General features: G+C 42.1%; 1 protein-coding gene across 1 annotated transcript in view; it reads left to right on the forward strand.

The window, feature by feature from the left end:
* The window catches only part of PARL (presenilin associated rhomboid like), a 56,236-nt gene that overhangs the window by 8,956 nt on the left and 25,718 nt on the right, over positions 1-21,562 (forward strand). The window contains exons 2-4 of the mRNA XM_023187618.2: positions 8,813-9,008; positions 10,409-10,549; positions 14,630-14,678. Coding sequence (XP_023043386.1) covers positions 8,813-9,008; positions 10,409-10,549; positions 14,630-14,678 — 386 coding nt within the window. The remainder of the gene's footprint in view (positions 1-8,812; positions 9,009-10,408; positions 10,550-14,629; positions 14,679-21,562) is intronic.

The raw sequence follows: 21,562 nt of genomic DNA on the forward strand, positions 1-21,562 counted from the left end.
GCCTGAGGTCAGGAGTTCAAGACCAGCCCGGGCAACATGGTGAAACCCCGTCTCTACTAAAAACACAAAAATTAGCTGGACGTGGTGGCAGGTGCCTGTAATCCCAGCTGCTCGGAGTGTTGAGGCAGGAGAATCACTTGAACCTGGGAGGTGGAGGTTTTAGTGAGCTGAGATCGTGCCACTGCACTTCTAGCCTGGGTGACAGCGTGAGACTCCATCTCAAAAAGTAAAAATAAACAAAGTATTCCATAAACCATGCTGTAAACAGGTGTGCTGTAATCTAGGCTTTGTTGTTCGATTAATAGAGCACGGGCAGAGTAGTTTACTATCATTCTTAAGGGTTCTAGAATTCTCAGAATGGTAAATGAGCATTGGCTTCAACTTAGTCACCAATGGCATTAGTGTCTAATGAAGTCAGCCTGTCCTTTGAAGCTTTGAAACCAGGCATTGCCTCTTCTCTATAGCTATGAAAGTCTTAGATGGCATCTTCTTCCAATAGATGGCTGTTTGGTCTACTTTGCAAATCTGTTTAGTATAGCCACCTTCATCTTAGGATCTTCTTGATAAGTTGCTGCGGTTTCTACATTAGCACTTGCTGCTTCAAGTTGCTCTTGTATATTATAGAGACAGCTTCTTTCCTTAAACCTCATGAACCAACCTCTGCTAGCTTCAGACTTTTCTGCAGCTTCCTCAATTCTCTCAGCCTTCATAGAATTGAAGAGAGGTAGTCGTGCTCTGGGTTGGCTGTGGCTTAAGGGAATGTTGTGGCTGGTTTGATCTTCTATTCAGACCACTGTAATTTTCTCCATGTTGGCAATAAGGCTGTTTTGCTTTCTTACTGTTTATCTTTTTTTGTTTGTGTGGTGGGGAGGTGGGGGTAGATGGAGTCTTGCTCTGTCACCCAGGCTGGAGTACAGTGGCACAGTCTCGGCTCACTGCAGCCCCCACCTCCCACGTTCAAGCAATTCTCCTGCCTCAGCCTCCGCAGTAGCTGGGATTACAGGTGCCCACCATCACACCCGGCTAATTTTTGTATTTTTAGTAGAGATGGGGGTTTCACATTGTTGTCCAGGCTGGTCTTGAACTCCTGACCTCAGGTGATCCGCCCATCTCTGCCTTCCAAAGTTCTAGGATTACAAGTGTGAGCCACCACACCCAGCCTACTGTTTTTCCCTTCTCAGGAGTAGCACTTAAAATTTCCTTCAGTAGTTTTGCTGTTGTTGTTGAGACAGAGTCTAGTTCTGTCACCCAGGTTGGAGTGCAGTAGTGCATTTGTAGCTCACTGCAACCTTGACCTCCTGAGCTGAAGCAATCTTCCCACCTCAACCTCCCAAGTAGCTAGTACTATAGGTGCAAGCCACCACACTTGGCTAATTTTTAAATTTTTTTGTAGAGATAGGCTCTCACTATGGTGCCTAGGTTGGTTTCAAACTCCTGAACTCAAGTGATCTTCCTGCCTCAGCTTCCCAAAGTGCTGGGGTTACAGCTGTGAGCCACCATGCCCGGCAAGAATTGTTTCTTTGTATTTACAAGTTGGCTATTTGTGTCAGTCTTAGCTTTTGGCCCATCTCAGCTTTTGACATGACTTCTTCACTAAGCTTAATTATTTCTAGTTGGCCGGGCGTGGTGGCTCACGCCTGTAATCCCAGCACTTTGGGAGGCTGAGGCGAGTGGATCACCTGAGGTCAGGAGTTCAAGACCAGCGTGGCCAACATGGCAAAACCCTGTCTCTACTAAAAATACAAAAATTAGCTGGGTGTGGTGGCGGGTGCTTATAATTCCAGCTCCTTGGGAGACTGAGGTAGGAGAATTGCTTGAACCCGGGAGGCGGAGGTTGCAGTGAACCAAGATCACGCCACTGCACTCCAGCCTGGGTGATAGGTGAAACTCCATGTCAAAAAAAAAAAAAAGATTTCTGGTGATTTCAAGCGAGAGACATGGGACTGTTCCTTTCACTTGAACACTTAGCGGTGATTATAGGGTTATTAATTGACCCAATTTCAATATTGTTGTGTTTCAAGGAATGGGGAGGTCCAAGGAGAGGGAAAGATGGGCAATGGCTGGTTTGTAGAGCAGTCAGAACCTACGCAGCATTATTAAGTTCAGTGTTTCATATGGTCGTGGTTCGTGGCACCCAAAACAATTTCAGTGGTAACACCAAAGGTCACTGATCACAAATCACCCTAACAGGGAAGAAAAAATTAAAGTGTTGGGAGAATTACCAAAATGTGACACAGAACCCCCAAGTGAGCACATGGTGTTGGAAAAATGGTGCCAAAAGACAAGCTAGATGTATGGTTGCCACAGACGTTCAATTTTTGTAACACACTTGGGACATTGTGAAGTACAGTAAATCGAGGGATGCCTGAGTGTGATGTATTCAGTATGTGTATACTGCATCTGATAACCCTGGGGCCAGCTTGTGTAAAGTACTCTTAGTGTGCTCAGCTTGACACACATTTCTGGTGAGATCCTCGAGGTAAATATTTTAGGCAAAAAGGTCTGACTTTGCTTCAAGTCCAGATTCCCAACCTAGTGTGTTTATGTTCCTTTTAAAACTTGTGCTTCAAAATTTTAAGTGAATTGGTGACAGAAGTAATTTTTTATTAGAATTTTTTGTGTAGTATTCAGCTGTTGGAAATACAGAGGATTCTTATTCTCTGTATTTCTTGGTCCAGTACATGACCAATGCTAGGAACCAACATTACTGGGTTACAACTTGCCATCTTTAGTTAATTAATGAATTTATTTATTTTTTGAGGCAGAGTCTTGCTGTGTCGCCCAGGAGCTCTGTCACACTAGAGTGCAGTGGCCCAATCTCGGCTCACTGCAACCTCCGCCTCCCAGGTTCTAGAGATTCTCCTGCCTCAGCTTGGATTACAGGCGTGTACCACCACACCCAGCTAAGTTTTGTATTTTTAGTAGAGGTGGAGTTTCACCATGTTGGCCAGGCTGGTCTCAAACTCCTGATCTCAGGTGATCCTCCCGCCTCAGCCTCCCAAAGTGCTGGGATTACAGATGTGAGCTACCATGCCTGGCTGTTAACTTGTCCTGTTTATGGTAAATATATTCCTATTACTTTATGATACACCTTTGTTTTGCCCCAAAATGACATTACTTGTTTTGATTAATTAATTGCAACTTTACTTACTAGACCTATCTCCAAGTTACTTTGGGATCTTTAATAAAAAATCAAATCTGGTTGCAGAAGGTTAACATCTGCCACTTTAAAAATTATACCAGGAATACATTTGGCAGTAAATAAACTGGTGGTTGTTTAAATAAGAGAGAGAGAGTTATTTATCAAATATAGGATGATGGGAGGTAAGTGGCTAGTGTCTTTGCTCAATGGCTCAAAAATGTCAATGGTTAGTGTCTGAATCTCTTGGCCTTTCTCTTGGCATTTGAGATGACTGCTCCATCTCTAGGCATTATATCCCTATTTAAGGCAGGAAAAAGGGGGCGTGCTTGACATCAGTGACGTGTCCATTTTTATCAGGTAAGCAAAACCTTTGCAAGAGGCTCCTGAAAAATTCTTATGTTTCATGTGGTCATAATTCTGTGTGATATGGTTACCACTAGCTATAGGGGAGGCTGGAAAAATGAAGATATTTCCTTTTACAGAAAAAGCAGGCAAAGGGAAAGGGTTGGAAATAGATTTGGGATTAGCTATTCAACAGAGTTTGCTAAAAGATATTCATTATAAGACTGGTAACAGGCTCTGAAGGGAGTTAAGAGCTATTTAGAGCAACGGTACCATTGGTTGAATAAGTTCATAACTTTCCAAGATAGATGAACTTACTCAGACCTTTTCTGCTTTTTCTGTAATAGGTTTCTTTGAAAGGAATATCACTTATTTGGAAGTATAAATTCTGAATTTAAAATCTCAAGTCAAATTACTTTATCATCACTTACCTCACTATGTGATTTCTGAGTTGAATTGAGGAGTGGACTCTGTTGAAAAGAAAGGGCATTCTTAGGCCGGACATGGTGGCACACATCTGTAATCCCAGCACTTTGGGAGGCGGAGGCGGAGGTGGGTGGATTACCTGAGGTCAGTAGTTCGAGACCAGCCTGGCAAACATGGTGAAACCTCGTCTCTACTAAATACAAAAAAAATTAGCCAGGTGTGGCGTTGCATTCCTGTAATCTGAGCTGCTTGGGAGGCTGAGACAGGAGAATCGCTTGTACCTGGGAAGTGGAAGTTGCAGTGAGCCGAGATCGCACCATTACACACCAGCCTGGGCAACAAGAGCAAAACTCCGTCTCAAAAAAAAAAAAAATTTTAAAAAAGGCATTCTAGGCAAGTAATAGTAGTAGCAGCTATACCATCATTCTGAGTTTCATTTGTTTGCAAAATGCTTATTAAGATACCTCCACCTGGATGTCCTATGAGCATCTTTAAAATACTTTATTGAGATGTAATTTACATATAGTAAAATATATAAGTATTAAATGCATAGCCAGTGCATTCTGATAAATGTATACACCTGTGTGACTCTCACCTAAATCAAGATAGATTGCCATCATCCCAGAAAGTTTCCTCTTGCTCCTTTCCTGTCAAGCCCCACCCATTCCAGCAGTTGCTCATCTGATATTTGTCATTACAGGTTCCTGTGTCTGTCAACTTCTTAGCAATGGAAATCACAGAATCACATATTATGCACTCTTTTGTGTTTGACTTCTTTTGCCAAAAGTGTTTTTGGAGTTATCCATGATGTATTATTAGTTCTCCCCACCCCGCCCCCCCCTTTTTTTTTGCCCAAGGGTAGTACTCCATTGTATGAATATACCACAGAATTTCTCCTGTTAATGGAAATTTAAGTTTCAGTTTTTAGCTAGAGGAATAAAGCTGCCATGACTGCAAGCATTTTTTTTTTTTTTTTGAGACGGAGTCTCGCTCTGTCTCCCGGGCTGGAGTGCAGTGGCCGGATCTCAGCTCACTGCAAGCTCCGCCTCCCGGGTTTACGCCATTCTCCTGCCTCAGCCTCCCGAGTAGCTGGGACTACAGGCGCCCGCCACCTCGCCCGGCTAGTTTTTTATATTTTTTAGTAGAGATGGGGTTTCACCGTGTTAGCCAGGATGGTCTTCATCTCCTGACCTCGTGATCCGCCCGCCTCGGCCTCCCAAAGTGCTGGGATTACAGGCTTGAGCCACCGCGCCCGGCCTGACTGCAAGCATTTTAAGCAGTACTCCAGATGGAATTGTTCATCTCTTATCTCCCAGTTGCCTATTTTCAGGCTTCCAATTTTCCTTATCTTATTGAATAGTACTACCTTACTTTGAGTATAGTACCACCTTTGAGTGTAGTACCATCTTACTTTGAGTTATTCAGAATAAAACTAAATCATTTTTTGATCCCTTTTTTATTCTAACATAATTATTTTGTTAGGGACTAGACTTGGTGGTAGAGATATAATGAATATAAAACTATAATCTAATGGAGGCATGGGCAGTAATGGAGATAAGTATTTAAAAACTGCTTTGGAACTCTGGAAGTGCAAAGGAGAGAGGTACCCAGCCTGGGGCAGCTAGGGAAGACTTCCTGGAGGAAGAGATATTAACTGAAATCTGAAGGGCCTAAAAAAGTTAAAGGAAGTATATACCAAAATATGAGTAGCATTGTCATAGGTAAGAGAGCAAAGCAGATCACAGGAACTGCAAGAAAGTCAGTATAACAGGTATAGAGAGAATTTGAGGTGGTGGAGGGAGAAAGTGGCAAGAGAGAGGAAGGGGTCAGATTTAAGGGATGTGTGCTGAGTTTGATGGGGGTGGTGAAAAGTTATTGCAGGGAACATTACATTTGTTCTTAATACAGTGTGAAGGATGCACTTGGAGTGGGGCAGTACTGGAAGCAAGGAGATCTGCTAGGAAATTGTGGTATATTCCAGGCCAGAAGGGATGAACTAAGGAGTTGCATTAGAATTAGGAAGAGATTTTTGGCCTTCTAAAAGGTCATTTGAGAAACTATTGAATGTTGAGGAAAAGCAATGTGAGGTTAGAAGAACATGCAACAGGTTCAAGTGTTTGAAGTAAAGGAAACTGTTGCCATGATTCAAGCATGAGATAAGGGACTAGACCAGGAATTTTAAAAGTATTTTTGGTAGAGTTGGCTTTTAATTGAATACAAATAAAGGAAGGGTAACTCCAAAATGACATATAGATAGATAGATAGATAGATAGATAGATAGATAGATAGATAGATAGATAATTTTTTTTTTTTTTTTTTTTTTGAGACAGGGTCTTACTCTGTCACCCAGGCTGGAGTGCAGTAATGTGATCTTGTCTCACTGTAACCTCCACCTCCCAGATTCAAGCACTTCTTGTGCCTCAGCTTCGCGAGTAGTTGAGATTACAGGTGCACACCATCACGCCCAGCTAGTTTTTGTATTCTTAGTGGAAATGGGGTTTCCCAGTGTTTGCCAGGCTGGTCTTGAACTCCTGACCTTAAGTGATTTGCCTGCCTTGGCCTCCCAGAATGCTGGGATTACAGGTGTGAGTTGCCGTGCCCAGCCTAGATTTTTTTTTTTTTTTTTTTGAGATGGAGTCTGGCTTTGTCACCCAGGCTGGAGAGCAATGGTACAATCTCGGCTACTGCAACCTCTGCCTCCCAGATTCACACGATTCTTCTGCCCCAGCCTCCCAAGTAGCTGGGACTACAGGTGTGTGCCACTACACCCGGCTAACTTTTGTATTTTTAGTAGAGACGAGGTTTCACCATATTGGCCAGGCTGGTCTCAAACTCCTGACCTCCTGATCCACCTGCCTCGGCCTCCTGAAGTACTGGGATTACAGGCATGAGCCACTGTGCCTGGCCCCCAGCGTAGATGTTTAACCTCAGTAACTGAGAGAACTCTGGTCCTACTGAAAAAGTATATCAGAAAATGGAAGGGTTTATAGAGGAGAATGAGTTAGTTCTATTTTGAATATGTTGGTTTTAAAGTAATGGGGAGCATATCCAAGTAGCATTATTCAATATAGAGTTGGAAATACCAGAAAGTTGAGGTTAGGACTAAAATAAATGTGAATCATTTACCTGCTTAGAAGTCATTGAGGCCACAAAAATTCAACCAAATAGCTTGTTTTAGGGGCTGGGATACAAAGACAAAAGAACTGCCTGAACTCTGCTTTTGAGGAGCTTTGAGGCTAGTAGAAGGGGTAATATGTTATGATACTCCTCACTGAATATTATTCGTTGTATTATATATATAATATTCTTCAACATACTATCCCTTCTAGAAGGGATATTATAATATCCCTTACTCCCTTACATAATAATATGCATTATTATCCCTTATAATAATAAGGGATAGCCAGGCACGTGGTGGCTCATGCCTGTAGTCCCAGCACTTTGGGAGGCCAACGCGGGTGGATCACCTGAGGTCAGGAGTTCGAGACCAGTCTGACCAACATGGTGAAACCCCATCTCTACTAAAAATACAGAAATTAGCCAGGTGTGGTGGTGTGTGCCTATAATCCCAGCTATTAGGGAGGCTGAGGCAGGAGAATCCACTTGCATCTGGAGGCAGAGGTTGCATTGAGCCAAGATTGTGTCACTGTACTCCAGCCTGGGTGACAGAATAAGACTCTGTCTCAAAGTAAGAAGAAGAAGGGATAATATGTTCAGGGTACAAACAGGAAGGGATCTTTGCTTTGTGACCTGCGAGAGTTACAGTTTTACAAAAGAAAAAGTAGACTGTTCCAAGAATTTATATGAGTTGAGTTTGAATGGGGTAGAGGAACTAGGGTAGAGGAAAAGGGGAAGATACTGGGAGTTATGAATTCGAAGAGTAGGAAATGCTGTTATAGATGAATTTGAAGAGTAGGAAATGCTGTTATAGAAGCTAGGATTAGGAGGCATCAGCAGTAGTGTCAGATGTTTTGAGGAGGTCAAGCTGTAAAGACTCAAACAACAAATTTTTTTTACTGCTGGGGTAACAACTCACAAATAATTTGGTGGATGTCCCCAAAACAGTGAAATAAAGAAGGTGAGAGGTGGGAGGAGTGTATTAATTTATAATGGTCAATACTTATGAAATAAAATAATTATTTGAATTTGGAATGGCTTCAAGGATAATACGTTTAAATATTTGTTCCAGAAATTGACCAAACTTTAAACAAAAAAACCAGAAGTCATTCTGATTGAAACTGACAACTGGTGGGGCACCATGGCTCATGCCTGTAGTCCTGGCACCTTGGGAGGCCACAGCAGAAGGATTGCATGAGCCCAGGAGTTTGAGACTAGCTTGGGCAACATGGCAGAACCCCGACTCTACAAAATGTACAAAAATTAATAGTGTGGTAGCCCACGCTTATAGTACCAGCTACTTGGGAGGCTGAGGCAGGAGGATTGGTTGAACCTGAGACGTGGAGGCTAAGACCTGCCCATGATCGTACCACTGGGCAACAGAGGGAGGGAGTAATTGTACTCTAGCCTGGGTGACAGAGGGAGGGAGACCCTGTCTCAAAAAAAAGGAAAAGAAAAAGAAATGGACAATTTAGAGTTCTCTAGCTTTTTACCAGTTCTTCAGATTCTTTCTGTGTGGAGGATGGATACCAATTATTTTGCTGACTGATATAAAGTAATAGCCCAAAGTAGTATCCTCTGAAGTTGCTGTAGTTTGTGTGTCACCTTTTCCAGAAAGGTTGAATTTTGTGACTTTGATTTCTGTCTGAGAGTAGGAGTCTTGGCTGTTTTTGGACTGTAGAGTGAGAAACTGAGATGGTGATGATGCAGGCCAAGTGGAAGTTTGTAGAAGTCGATGTTTGCAAGATGCCACTGTGTTTCTCATCTGTTATTTTTGCCCCATAGGTTTAACTTCTTTATTCAGCAAAAATGCGGATTCAGAAAAGCACCCAGGAAGGTTGAACCTCGAAGATCAGACACAGGGACAAGTGGTAAAGCATACAGGAGAAGTGCTTTGATTCCTCCTGTGGAAGAAACAGTCTTTTATCCGTCTCCCTATCCTATAAGGAGTCTCATTAAACCTTTATTTTTTACTGTTGGGGTAAGAGCTCACTTTGCTAGGAGTTACCTACCTTGCTACAAATGCAGTGTTAAAGTACTTTGTCCCGTTTGGGCTCCCTTAAAGTAAGGACAGGTGGAGGGGGCTTGAGAAGGAGCTGGACTCATGAAGTCTGATTATAGAGTCTGAATTTTTTATTTATTTATTTTTTTGAGACGGAGTCTCGCTCTGTCACCCAGGCTGGAGTGCCGTGGTGCGATGTTGGCTCACTGCAAGCTCTGCCTCCCGGGTTCACACCATTCTCCTGCCTCGGCTTCCTGAGTAGCTGGGACTCCAGGCACCCACCACTACGCCCGGCTAATTTTTTGTGTTTTTAGTAGAGATGGGGTTTCACCGTGTTAGCCAGGATGGTCTCGATCTCCTGACCTCGTGATCCACCCACCTCAGCCTCCCAAAGTGCTGGGATTACAGGAGTGGGCCACTGCGCCCGGCCTGGAGTCTGAATTTAATAATTGCTTTTATTATTAAATTCTGGCTCACTTATGTAAGCCCTAGAGAATAAACTTATGGGCCTCATTTGGTACAGCATTTCAAGCAGTGCTAAGTTGGTATTTTCAGTTTTATTTGAGGATTTATAGCTGGAAACAGGCCCCAGGGTATTATGAAGTTAATAAAATGGGAAACATTAAAATGTCCTTTTTGGCTGGGCACAGTGGCTCACGCCTGTAATCCCAGCACTTCGAGAGGCTGAGGTGGGTGGATCACCTGAGGTCAGGAGTTTGAGACCTCTCTGGCCAACATGGTGAAACCCCATCTCTACTAAAAATAAAAAAATTGGGCTGGGTGCGGTGGCTCAAGCCTGTAATCCCAGCACTTTGGGAGGCCGAGACGGGCGGATCACGAGGTCAGGAGATCGAGACCATCCTGGCTAACAACGGTGAAACCCCGTCTCTACTAAAAAATACAAAAATCTAGCCGGGCGAGGTGGCGGGCGCCTGTAGTCCCAGCTACTCCGGAGGCTGAGGCAGGAGAATGGTGTAAACCCGGGAGGCGAAGCTTGCAGTGAGCTGAGATCCGGCCACTACACTCCAGCCCCGGCAACAGAGCGAGACTCTGTCTCAAAAAAAAAAAAATTAGCCGGGCCTAGGGGCAGGTACCTGTAATCCCAGCTACTCCAGAGGCTGAGGCAGGAGAATCACTTGAACCTGGGAGGCAGAGGTTGCGATGAGCCCAGGTTGCACCATTGCAGTGTAGCCTGGGAGACGAGTGAAACTCCATCTCAAGAAAAAAAAAAGCCCTTTTCACTTACTAGGTTTCCCTGTGCCAGGTATTCCCTTCTGTTGGTTTGTAAAAAGCAATGGCAATGAAGTATTGTCCTTGGAAATATGTATAGATCTATTTCCCTCTTAAATCTATTTTGTAACATATCTAATTTTATATAGTTTACAGGCTGTGCATTTGGATCAGCTGCTATTTGGCAATATGAATCACTGAAATCCAGGGTCCAGAGTTATTTTGATGGTATTAAAGCTGATTGGTTGGATAGCATAAGACCACAAAAAGAAGGAGACTTCAGAAAGGAGGTAAAGATAAACACTGCTTTCTTTCTTCTAGTTAATCACAGTTTTAAAAAACTGATACTTAATAGATGCACATGTTTCCAGTGTACATGGTACATTCACATAATGTGTAATAATTAAATCTGAGTAATTGAATATCTGTCACCTTAAACATTTATCCTTTATGCTAGGTATATTTGAATTGTTCTCCACTGGATATTTTGAAATACACTATAGATTATAGTTTACTGTAGTTACTCTACTGGTAATCTCAAGTTTTGAAGCCTGGTTATTTATGAACTGCTTTTAGTTAATGGCAACATCAGATTTGTAGATGTCAAATCAGTGCACGTAATTCTTCATAGTAAGTATTTATTACTGTTTTATATGTCTGGTGTTGTACTTAACAGTGTTCCAGAATTCTGTTCCTCTACCCACATGCATCAAAAATTACCACAGAGAGTTGTTAAAAATATTAATGTTGGCCGGGCGCGGTGGCTCACACCTGTAATCCCAGCACTTTGGGAGGCCAAAGCAGGCGGATCACAAGGTCAGGAGATCGAGACGATCCTGGGTAACATGGTGAAACCCTGTCTCCACTAAAAATACAAAAAGTTAGCCAGGCATGGTGGCAGGCGCCTGTAGTCCCAGCTACTCAGGAGGCTGAGGCAGGAGAATTGCTTGGACCCAGGAGGCCGGAGCTTGCAATGAGCCGAGATCACATCACTGCACTCCAGCCTGGGCGACAGAATGAGACTCCGTCTCAAAAAAGATAAATAAAAAATTTTAAAAAGTTAATATTGGCTGGGCACAGTGGCTCAAGTCTATAATCCCAGCACTTTGGGAGGCCAAGGCAATCAGGAGCTCAAGACCAGCCTGGCCAACATAGTGAAATCTCATCTCTACTAAAAATACAAAAATCAGCCAGATGTGGTGGTGCACACCTGTGGCCCCAGCTACTCAGGAAGCTGAGGCAGGAGAATCGCCTGAACCCAAGAGGCAGAGGTTGCAGTGAGATGAGATTGTGCCACTGCACTCCAGCTTGGGCGACACAGCGAGACCTCGTCTCCAAAAAAAAAAAAAAGAAAGAAATTAATGTTAATAGTTGTTAATGTTTCTGTGTGGAGGATGTCTCAACTCTACTAAAGTTTAAGGATCTCAGTGGATCTCAGCTCTACTAAAGTTTAAAGGCCACTGTTTTACTTGGATCACCTTGATGGATTGCTTTAGAGCAGCAGTCCCCAAACTTTTTGGCACCAGGGACTGGTTTCGTGCGAGACAATTTTTCCACAGATCAGGGTTGCAGAGGGGCAGATGGTTATTAGATGAAACTGTTCCACCTCAGATCATCAGGCATTAGATTGTCATAAGGAGCATGCAACCTAGATCCCTCACATGTGCAGCTCACAGTAGCATTTGCGTTCCTATGAGACTCTAATGCAGCCACTGATCTGACAGGAGGCAAAGCTCTGGTGGTAATGCTCTCCCACTGCTCACCTCCTGCTGTGTGGCCCAGTTTCTAACAGGCCGCGGACCACTAGTGGTCAGCAGCCGGGGCGTTGGGGACCCCGGCTTTAGAGTACGTGTTTGAACTGCAGGGAATTTTTCTTTTTTTTTTTTGAGATGGAGTCTGGCTCTGTTGCCCAGGCTAGAGTGCAGTGACGCGATCTCGGCTCACGCCATTCTCCTGTCTCAGCCTCCCGGGTTCACGCCATTCTCCTGTCTCAGCCTCCTGAGTAGCTGGGACTACAGGCGCCCGCCACCGCGCCTGGCTAATTTTTTGTATTTTTAGTAGAGATGGGGTTTCACCGTGGTCTCGATCTCCTGACCTTGTGATCCGCCCGCCTCGGCCTCCCAAAGTGCTGGGATTACAGGCGTGAGCCACCATGCCCAGCCTGGAATTTTTCAAAATATGTACGCCTTAGGGATAGAGCTAGCAAGTGATTTTTTTTTTTTTCCCTAAGAGACAGGGTCTCACTCTGTCACCTAGGCTTCAGTGCAGTAATGGGATCATAGCTCACTGAAGCCTCAAACTCCTGGGCCTGAGCAGTCCTCCCGTCTCAGTCTCCTGAGTAGCTGGGACTACAGGCATGTGCCACCACGCTGGGCCAGTTACTTCATTTTTTGTGGAGACAAGAGTCTCACTTTGTTACCCAGGCTAATCTCAAACTCCTGGCCTCAAGTGATCCTCCCACCTTGGCCTCCCAAAGTGCTGGAATTTCACAAGCGTGAGCCACTGTGCCTGGCCCCAAGAGAAGTTTTAAACGTTTCTCAGTGACATGATATTTACACACCTGTGGTAAATACCTGCTATTAATATTAAGTGTCTGTTCGAGATGAAATGCGAAAAAAAAAAAAAAAAGAAATATGGAGCTTTTAGAGCTTTTTATTTACTTTATATGCAAGTTGATGGCTCTCTTTCTTCTTAACTGATTTCTTAAAAATGTTTGCTTTTAGATAAAACATATAAATATTTTATTTCTTTTACTCGTCAATACATATTGAACACTGCGATTTTAGTTAAGTTTGGTTTTCAAGCACTTTTGTTTTTTATGACTCATTGCCCTTCCAGTCAGGTGAGTGGGTTGATATCTCCTTGACTTTTCCCCTTCCTCGGAACAATGTGATTCCGGCCAGCAAGAGCCTGAGAAGGAAGCCTTGCGTTTTCTTTTTACTAATGATGTTTTGAGTTTTCTCTAAGTAGGGAAAGGGATTCATTCCTCCTTGTTTTTCCATGGGCACATTCAAGAAGCATGAGCCCTGTCTGTGTTAGAGAGGCTTCACACCAGAACAGTGGATAATATTTGCAGATGAAAATGACAATAACTTTGTATTTGAGAAGATAGTAAAACTGACCTATTCCATTATCCTGGATCTCTTACAAAGCTATAGGTTTTCAGCACATGTCTGCACATGAAGTTTTGCTATCCAGATGTACCCAAATGGTTCTTGAGAATGGTGAAAAATGATGCAAACAGTGTACATAATCTTCATTTAAAGATTGATTTGTTTATAATAGAATTAAGTGATAGGTTTAATGTATAAAACCTATACCCATTAAAGAACTTTGAAACAATAAATAAATTTAACATGGAAACATGAAAGCCCTGGGAACCCCTTTCGTGCCACTGTATATGAAGTAAGATCTGGGAACTCATACACAGTGTAATTATAATTATGGAAATGGAATTGGCTGGGTGCCGCAGCTCACACCTGTAATCTCAGCAGTTTGGGAGGCCGAGATGGGAGGATTGCTTCAGCCCAGGAGTTCAAGACCAGCGTTGGCAACATAGGGGGACCCTGTCTCTTAAAAAGAAAAGAAATGGAATTATACATACTAATCTGTAGTTTCTTTCACCTTGGATTTTTTAAAAATAACAGATTCTGGTTTAATTTCATAGTTAGAATATATTTTTATGTTAAAACTTTAATCATGGAAAATTTCAAGCAGATACAAATGTAGAGAGAATAGTATAATGAATCATCATCCAGTTTCAGTGTTCCCCAACACGGCCAATTTTTTTTTCATTTATTTCCCTTTTTTTCCCCTTCCCTTTCCACCCTTGTATTATTGTAAAGCAAATTCTAGGCATATTTCATCCATAAAACTTTAAACATGTATCCCTGAAAAATTAGGACGCTCTATTTATTAAACTCCAGTACCATTACTGCATCTTTAAAAACGTGCAGTTTAGTAGACAATATTCTCAGAATTTTAAAACATGGGACCTTGGTATGAATAATCACTTCCTTGGTACCTCTCTGTATCTGCGAGTGTGCTAGGGGCTTTACATTATTGTTATTCCTTGTGACAACACTGCTAGGTACCTATTGTCCCATTTCATGTGTCAGGAAACTGAAGTTTAGAAATAATTGTCTGAGGTTCCAGAGCTATCCAGTGGTTCTTTGTGGAGAATGTGGGCTCCCTGACTTTAAAACACATGCCTTTTCTATTCTACCACGTATTTATTATGTCTGTCGCCACTAGTGATTTTTACAGAAGAGGAATTCCTCTTTTATGTGTAAGGCATTTTCTTCTAGTTTTTCATTTTTGTAGCCTGAATTTCTCCCATATGGTGATATGCAATTTTCCGTCTGTTTTAGATTAACAAGTGGTGGAATAACCTAAGTGATGGCCAGCGGACTGTGACAGGTTTGTGTTAGCTTACACGTTTTAACCATTCAAGGGAAGAGAAATCAAACCAAAAGGTACAGTATGTCACAGGCAATGGCTTTTGTACCATGCTCACCAGTGGTTTAGAAGACAGTCTCTGTACCTATAGGCTAATGTCATAGTATATAAAGTGGTGAGGTATAAAGGTTTACATGATACTCTGGGTCAGTTACTTTTTAATTTTGATCTAGTATGATACTGATTGAATGATCAGTTTTGTTGTAGAATTCCAGCTTGTGGAATAGCTTATTATTAATTATTACTTCCCTTATTAAAGAAACTAATGGAAACATTAAGTACCTTCTATATTATTATTATTATTATTATTTTGAGGTGGAGTCTCACTCTGTCGCCCAGGCTGGAGTGCAGTGGCCGGATCTCAGCTCACTGCAAGCTCCGCCTCCCGGGTTTACACCATTCTCCTGCCTCAGCCTCCCGAGTAGCTGGGACTACAGGTGCCTGCCACCTCGCCCGGCTAGTTTTTTGTACTTTTTAGTAGAAATGGGGTTTCAGCGTGTTAGCCAGGATGGTCTCGATCTCCTGACCTCGTGATCCGCCCGTCTCGGCCTCCCAAAGTGCTGGGATTACAGGCTTGAGCCACCGCGCCCGGCCCGTACCTTCTATGTTAAGAATGCTGTAATACACATTCTGTCCCTACGCGGAGTTGCTTACAGAGTAGTTGTCTCCCTTTTTACAGATAAGGAAACCGGCTTTCAGAGAAGGAACTTTTGAAAGTCAAACTGCTAGTAAGCAGTAGAGCTGAGTTTCAAAACCCAAGTCTGTCTCATTCTAAACCCAGTTTTTGCTCTTCTCCCCCATGCTATTTGTAAAACCCTGTTTAAATGTAAGCATGACATGCATGTCACCATGATAACTTTTTTCTTTGTAAATTGTTCTGGAAAGACAGATCTGGCTTTTCAAGTTAACACCTCTGTAATATTTTATGGACTTAGTTATTTGAGAAACTTGAAAATAGATTTTTGCCAGGAACAGTGGCTCACGCCTGTAATCCCAGAACTTTGGGAGGCCAAGGTGGGTGGATCCCTTGAGCTCAGGAGTTCAAGGCCAGCTTGGGCAACATGACGAAACCCCATCTCTACCAAAAATACAAAAAATTAGCTGGGTTTGGTGGTGCGTGCCTGTGGTCCCAGTTACTTGGGAGGCTGAAGCAGGAGAATTGCTTGAACCTGGGAGGCAGAGGTTGCAGTGAGCTGTGGTCACACTGTTACACTCCAACCTGGGTGACAGAGGAGACTCAAAAAAAAATTTTTTTTTTAATTTTTTAACGATTGTGTAGATAAGAAACAATTATTTCTAGAGAATTGAAAAATATTGCTTTTGCTCAAATTTGATTAGACTTATTTGGTACTCTTAATTTTCTGTACTTAACATAAGTGGAGAAAGGATGTTTATCTTTCTTCATTCAAACTGTTTATTCTCTCTGGAGGTCTTAATTTTTCTGACTTTATTGGAACCCGATCCAGCTTTCAGGCTTATGGTTCAGACATTGCTTCCTTTAGGAAGTGCTTTCTTTTTTTCATGAACTCATTGCAGTTTTTATTTTTGATAATACAGTGTGCCTTATATAATTGTATGTGTAACATCCTTGAGAGCAATGTAAGCATCTGGAGGACAACAATGACATCTTTAATTTTGTGACAGCACCTAGCATATATCATGTACACAGTAAGGGCACTCAGTTAAAATCTGTTGAGTGAATGAATGTTGAATGGAATCTTAACCAAGGGATTGAGATTTTTCAGTGTTGCCGTGACTAAGACCGTAGAATTGATAGGTCAACGACATCTTAAATTGATTACTTGAAAGATAGCTCTTTAGTAGCACATCTGTTTCCACTAGATTAATGTACTTTGCTTGCTTCTTTTATGAAAGTAACGAAACTGGGTGCAGTGGCTTATGCCTGTAATCCCAGCACTTTGGGAGGCCAAGGTGGGCAGATCACCTGAGGTTAGGTCAGCCTAGCCAATATGGTGAGACCCCATCTCTACTAAAAATACAAAAAATTACTGGGCGTGGTGGTGCACGCCTGTTATTCCCAGCTACTAGGGAGGCTGAGGCAGGAGAATCGCTTGAACCTGGAAGGCAGAGGTTGCAGTGAGCTGAGATTGCACCACTGCACTCCAGCCTGAATGACAGAGCAAGACTCTGTCTCAAAAAAAAAAAAAAGGAACGAAATTAAGATTTCTTTAGGGTGGCAAGGTTTTGCCTTCACTAGTTTCGAAGCATTTCGCTATTAGTTGATACCTCACATTCTTTGAAGGTGGTTGTGATTTTATGCCATTTAACATGTGAAGAAGCCTAGCATCAGAGTTTAAAACCTTTTCTCATGCTGGTGAATACTTTCTTCAAAGAAGCTGGAGGTAATTAAAAATCAGAATTCTTTCCCCCCCAGTCTTTTTCTTTTTTGAAATCAAATCAGCCATTTGGCATGAAGAGCATAGCAGTAGAGAGAGATGCTTGTGATCTGTCTTGCAACTTGAATGTAAGCTGCTTTGAACAACATAAATGTGAATGGTCATGCTTCGGGTCTTAAATCTTTATTGTTAGATTGTCCAAGTGACTTTAACCTCAGGAAATGCCCTTTGAACTGTTTTGTGTCACCTCAGAGTTTCCTTGTAGGAAATAACTATTCTAGTAATAGTGATTCTAGTTTTACAATGTCTGTAAATGGTGCTTAATCAATTACCTACATATGAGATTCTCAAGAATAAACTGTTAGTATGTCTTGTCTCCTTCCTGGGATGCTAATTAGTCCAGCTTTCCTTGCTGAGCACTCCTGATTGCTTCTTGTAGACTGCAAAGTGAAGTTGGCTCAGCTCCTGGTTTTAATCAATGATAGATTTATGGAGTGACAGGTCTACTCCGTCCCACTTTCCTTCTTTGGATTGGAGATGTTTTCTGAATGTGGGTTTTTTGTTGTTGTTGTTGTTGTTTCATTTTATATTTTGAAAGAACTTGACAAGTTTGACCTAGAGAGTTTTTAAAGCTTTGTGAGACCAGAGTGCCTCTCTGTTTTGTAGTTTTCATACGTAGACAACGGCAGCATGAAAGCTCTAGTTGGTTAAAGATTTCTCACTACTACACCAAACACTTCATGTAAGTATTCCTTGCTATTGAATCTGTTGAGCTCTTGAATTTGGATGGAAAGATTTTGGATATAGTAAGTTCAGACAGTAAAGTGTTAATCCAAATATACATAGTTTCTGAGTTTCAGATGATGAGGGGTATCTCAAATTGATCCATGTCTCTTTGGTTCCTAGGTGTAGATAAGAACAGTCAGATTGTAAGGCATACCTGTAATTTATTTTATTGTTAAGGAGGCATCTGGTGGTGAGGTAAAATATCTCCCTTTCTAGCTGGGTGCAGTGGCTCATGCCTGTAATCCCAGCACTTTGGGAGGCCAAGGTGGGTGGATCACCTGAGGTCAGGAGTTGGAGACCAGCCTGGCTAACATGGTGAAACCCCATCTCTACTAAAAATACAAAATTAGCTGAATGTGGTGGCACATGCCTATAATCCCAGCTACTAGGGAGGCTGAGGCAGGAGAATCGTTTGAACTTGGGAGGCAGAGCCGAGATCATGCCATTGCACTCCAGCCTGGGCAATAGAGTGAGACTCCATCTGAAAACAACAACAACAACAAAAACCTCCCTTTCTTACAGCTGATGCCAGGTTTGGAATCTGTAGTTTTTGACTGTTCTGTCTCAATCTGTCTGTGCAAATCGCTTTTTAAAGCTGTGCTAGGAAACTTGTTTTAATCCTTTTTTTTTTTGGTCTTAATTTTTATTACACAGAAATAATCTCCCCAGGCTTCATATTGCTCTGAAAAAGTGTTTATAAGCCCACTGGGTATTTGTGGAGCAAATGGGGAGTATAAGGTGGCATTCTTCAAAGCTAGATTTGTCATCCCTGGTGCTTTTATATGTCAGCTAATTTTCTGTTCTATTGCCCTGATCTGTCAGCCTTTTAAGCCTGTCCTGGAGGTCCCCGGGCAAGCCCCAGAGAGAATATTTTTTCCTACCTTTCTAGCTTTCAGGGTTGTCTTTGAGGCACTTGCCAGATTTTCCTGTTAGTTCAAGAGAATGCTGACTTTACTGTATTGAGATTCAGGTAAAGCCACGGGAAAGAATCAGCTAAATTATTATTTTTGATCAAGAAGGAGCGAGAACGGAAAAGGATAGGGAGAGAGATCTCAAGAAAACTATGCCCTAGTTCCTCTACTAGTGTATTTTTTGTCAGCATCAAAGTTTAGTCACTACTACTCTCTAGTCTTTGACCCCTTGCCCCAACTTCTAAAGTCTATTGTTTTTTCTTTGCTGTTCTGTTTCTACCAGGCTTATTCTTTTTCATTTCGGTTCTCTCTCTCCTTGTACCTTTTCAAGGTTTTGAGCTGTCTTCCCAGACTAAGGCCTCCTTATCTATTCTGATGTTGCTGGTAAGGTAACGTTTTCCTTGGTCTTATAGCCCATCTTTACCTTTTAATCAGTCACTGTTTTTCTGTAACTCCTAACTCCTGACTTCCCAGTCTGCAAACAAGTTATTTTTGGAGAAGAATAGCAAAATTAATCCTTCAGTGCCAACCACACTTCAAGTATCATGCTACGTGCTTTACATGCATTTATATTATTATTAATCATCATAAGAACCCTGTTAGTGGTATCCTCATTTCTCAGATGGGGCAAGGAGTGGTCAAATAACTGAGATCACACAGCTAGAACTGGGTGGATTCGGGAATCAAATCCACTTCATATTTCAAAGAATAGGCTTATTATGTCCTTTCACTTTCTAGAATAGCAAACCTTTCTGATAAACCACACTGCCTCCCCCTGTCAAGTATCTGGGTGCTGATTCACAGCACAAATTGCAGCAAATTGTTCCAGAGTAGCAGCCTGGTACCCAGGGAGGAAAGGGAGCCCTTTTTGACTGCCTAGACTAGATTTTGTCATTGTAAAAGGAATAAATATGCATGGTAACAGATGAAAATTAGAATAAAGGATACATGAAGTGAAAAATAAGTCTTTCTCTCACTCTCAACTTCCAGTTCTGTACTTTCCCTTTCCCATAATAACCATTGCATGTTTAGTTACTTGTGTGTTCTTCCAAGGCATCTATTTATGTATAGGCATTTATATCTATCTGTGGTTTAACACAAAAATAGTAACATGCAATACATAGTCTTCTGCACCATGATTTTTTTTCACTTAATATTTTAAAGAACATTCTATATCAGTACAAGTAGGTCTGTTACATTCTTTTTAATATTTTATTGAGGTATAATATACATAGAAGAATGTGAATATGTTAAATGTACAACTCAACTAATTAATTTTCACAAGCTGAGCACATCCATGTAACCAGCACCCGGATTGATAAATGGAAATTCCCAGCACACCAGGCTTTTTTGTTTGTTTTGGTTTGTTTTGAGACAGCATCTCACTTGTCACTAAGGCTGGAGTGCAGTGGCATGATCACGGCTCACTGCAGCCTCAGCCTCCCAAGGCTGGTCTTGAACTCCTGGGCTCAAGTGGTCCTCCTGCGTTGGCCTTCCGGATTGCTGGGATTACAGACGTGAACCACTGTGCCTGGCCAGCATATTCTTTTTAATGACATTATAGTATTCCATGTAACTGAATATTATTTAACAAATCTTTTATTAATAGATATTTATGTGGTTTTTAGTCTTCTTCTATAAATATTACTGCAGTGAATTGCCTTACATACAGATCTTTGTACCTTGTACAAGCATATTTTTAGGATAAGTTACTGGAAATAGAATTGCTGGGTCAAAGAATATGTACATTTAAAATTTTGTGTATTGCAAAGTTGTCTTAAAAGAAGTTGTGTGCCATTTTAAATGTCCTCCAACAATGTACAGAGTATAAATACGTCAGATTGATTTCTAAAAGTTGCCCACCGGGGAGATTAGATATTCTCATCTGCAGGGAGAGTACAGAGAAATAACAACCCTTTTTTGTGGTTAGCAATTATAAGGGCCTTTGTCTCCCTCATTGTGAATTTGCCCTTTCTGTTTACCCGTATTAGTTTCAAACTTTCTGTCTCTATCCCAGTGGGATAGAGGATGGAAGATGGACAGTCTCTCTGGGTTTCTTCTTGATTCCAGGTAGCTGTGGACCCAGTCCTTAATTAGTTTGGTGGATGCTACCTAGGAAAAGAAATGATAGCCACTGTGTGAGGCCAACAGGTTGATCTTTACACCTGCCTGGTTCCCAGAGAACCTGAGGTAAGGATGGCTTGAGCCCAGTTCTTTGGCTGCTGTGGATGTACATGCTTGTCAGTGTCTGGACTGGCCGGGTCTGGGTCGGTATAGTAGCCCCTTCAGATAAAGGAGCTGTGGAGGCGTGACTTGGCCCACCCAGAAACAGAGGGGATCTGTGAGTAGCTATTAGACCCCAAGTGGTATGGTAGGTCCTTTATAGGAAAATAAGAAGAAAGGGGTTATACTACCTTTCTTGGGCTGAGGAGGAAAATAACCTGAGGTCATTGAACCAAGTAATGCTTTCCAAATCAGTGCATCTGCCTTTTTAAAAATTAAGATACAGTTCACATATAAAATTCACCATTTAAAGCAGGGGTTCCCAACCCTGGGCCAAGGAGTGGTACCGGAACTGGGCGGCACAGCAGGAGATAAGCAGCAGGGGAACGAGTGAAACTTCATTTATGTTTTGTTTCCTTTTTTTGTTGTTTATTTTTTTGAGACAGAGTCTTGCTCTGTTACCCAGGCTAGAGTATAGTGGTGCGATCTTGGCTCACTGCGATCTCTGCCTCCCGGATTCAAGTGATTCTCCTGTCTTAGCCTCCCAAGTAGCTGGGATTACAGGCAC

This window comes from Piliocolobus tephrosceles, chromosome 2 (genome assembly GCF_002776525.5).
Source record: "Piliocolobus tephrosceles isolate RC106 chromosome 2, ASM277652v3, whole genome shotgun sequence".
NCBI lineage: Eukaryota > Metazoa > Chordata > Mammalia > Primates > Cercopithecidae > Piliocolobus > Piliocolobus tephrosceles.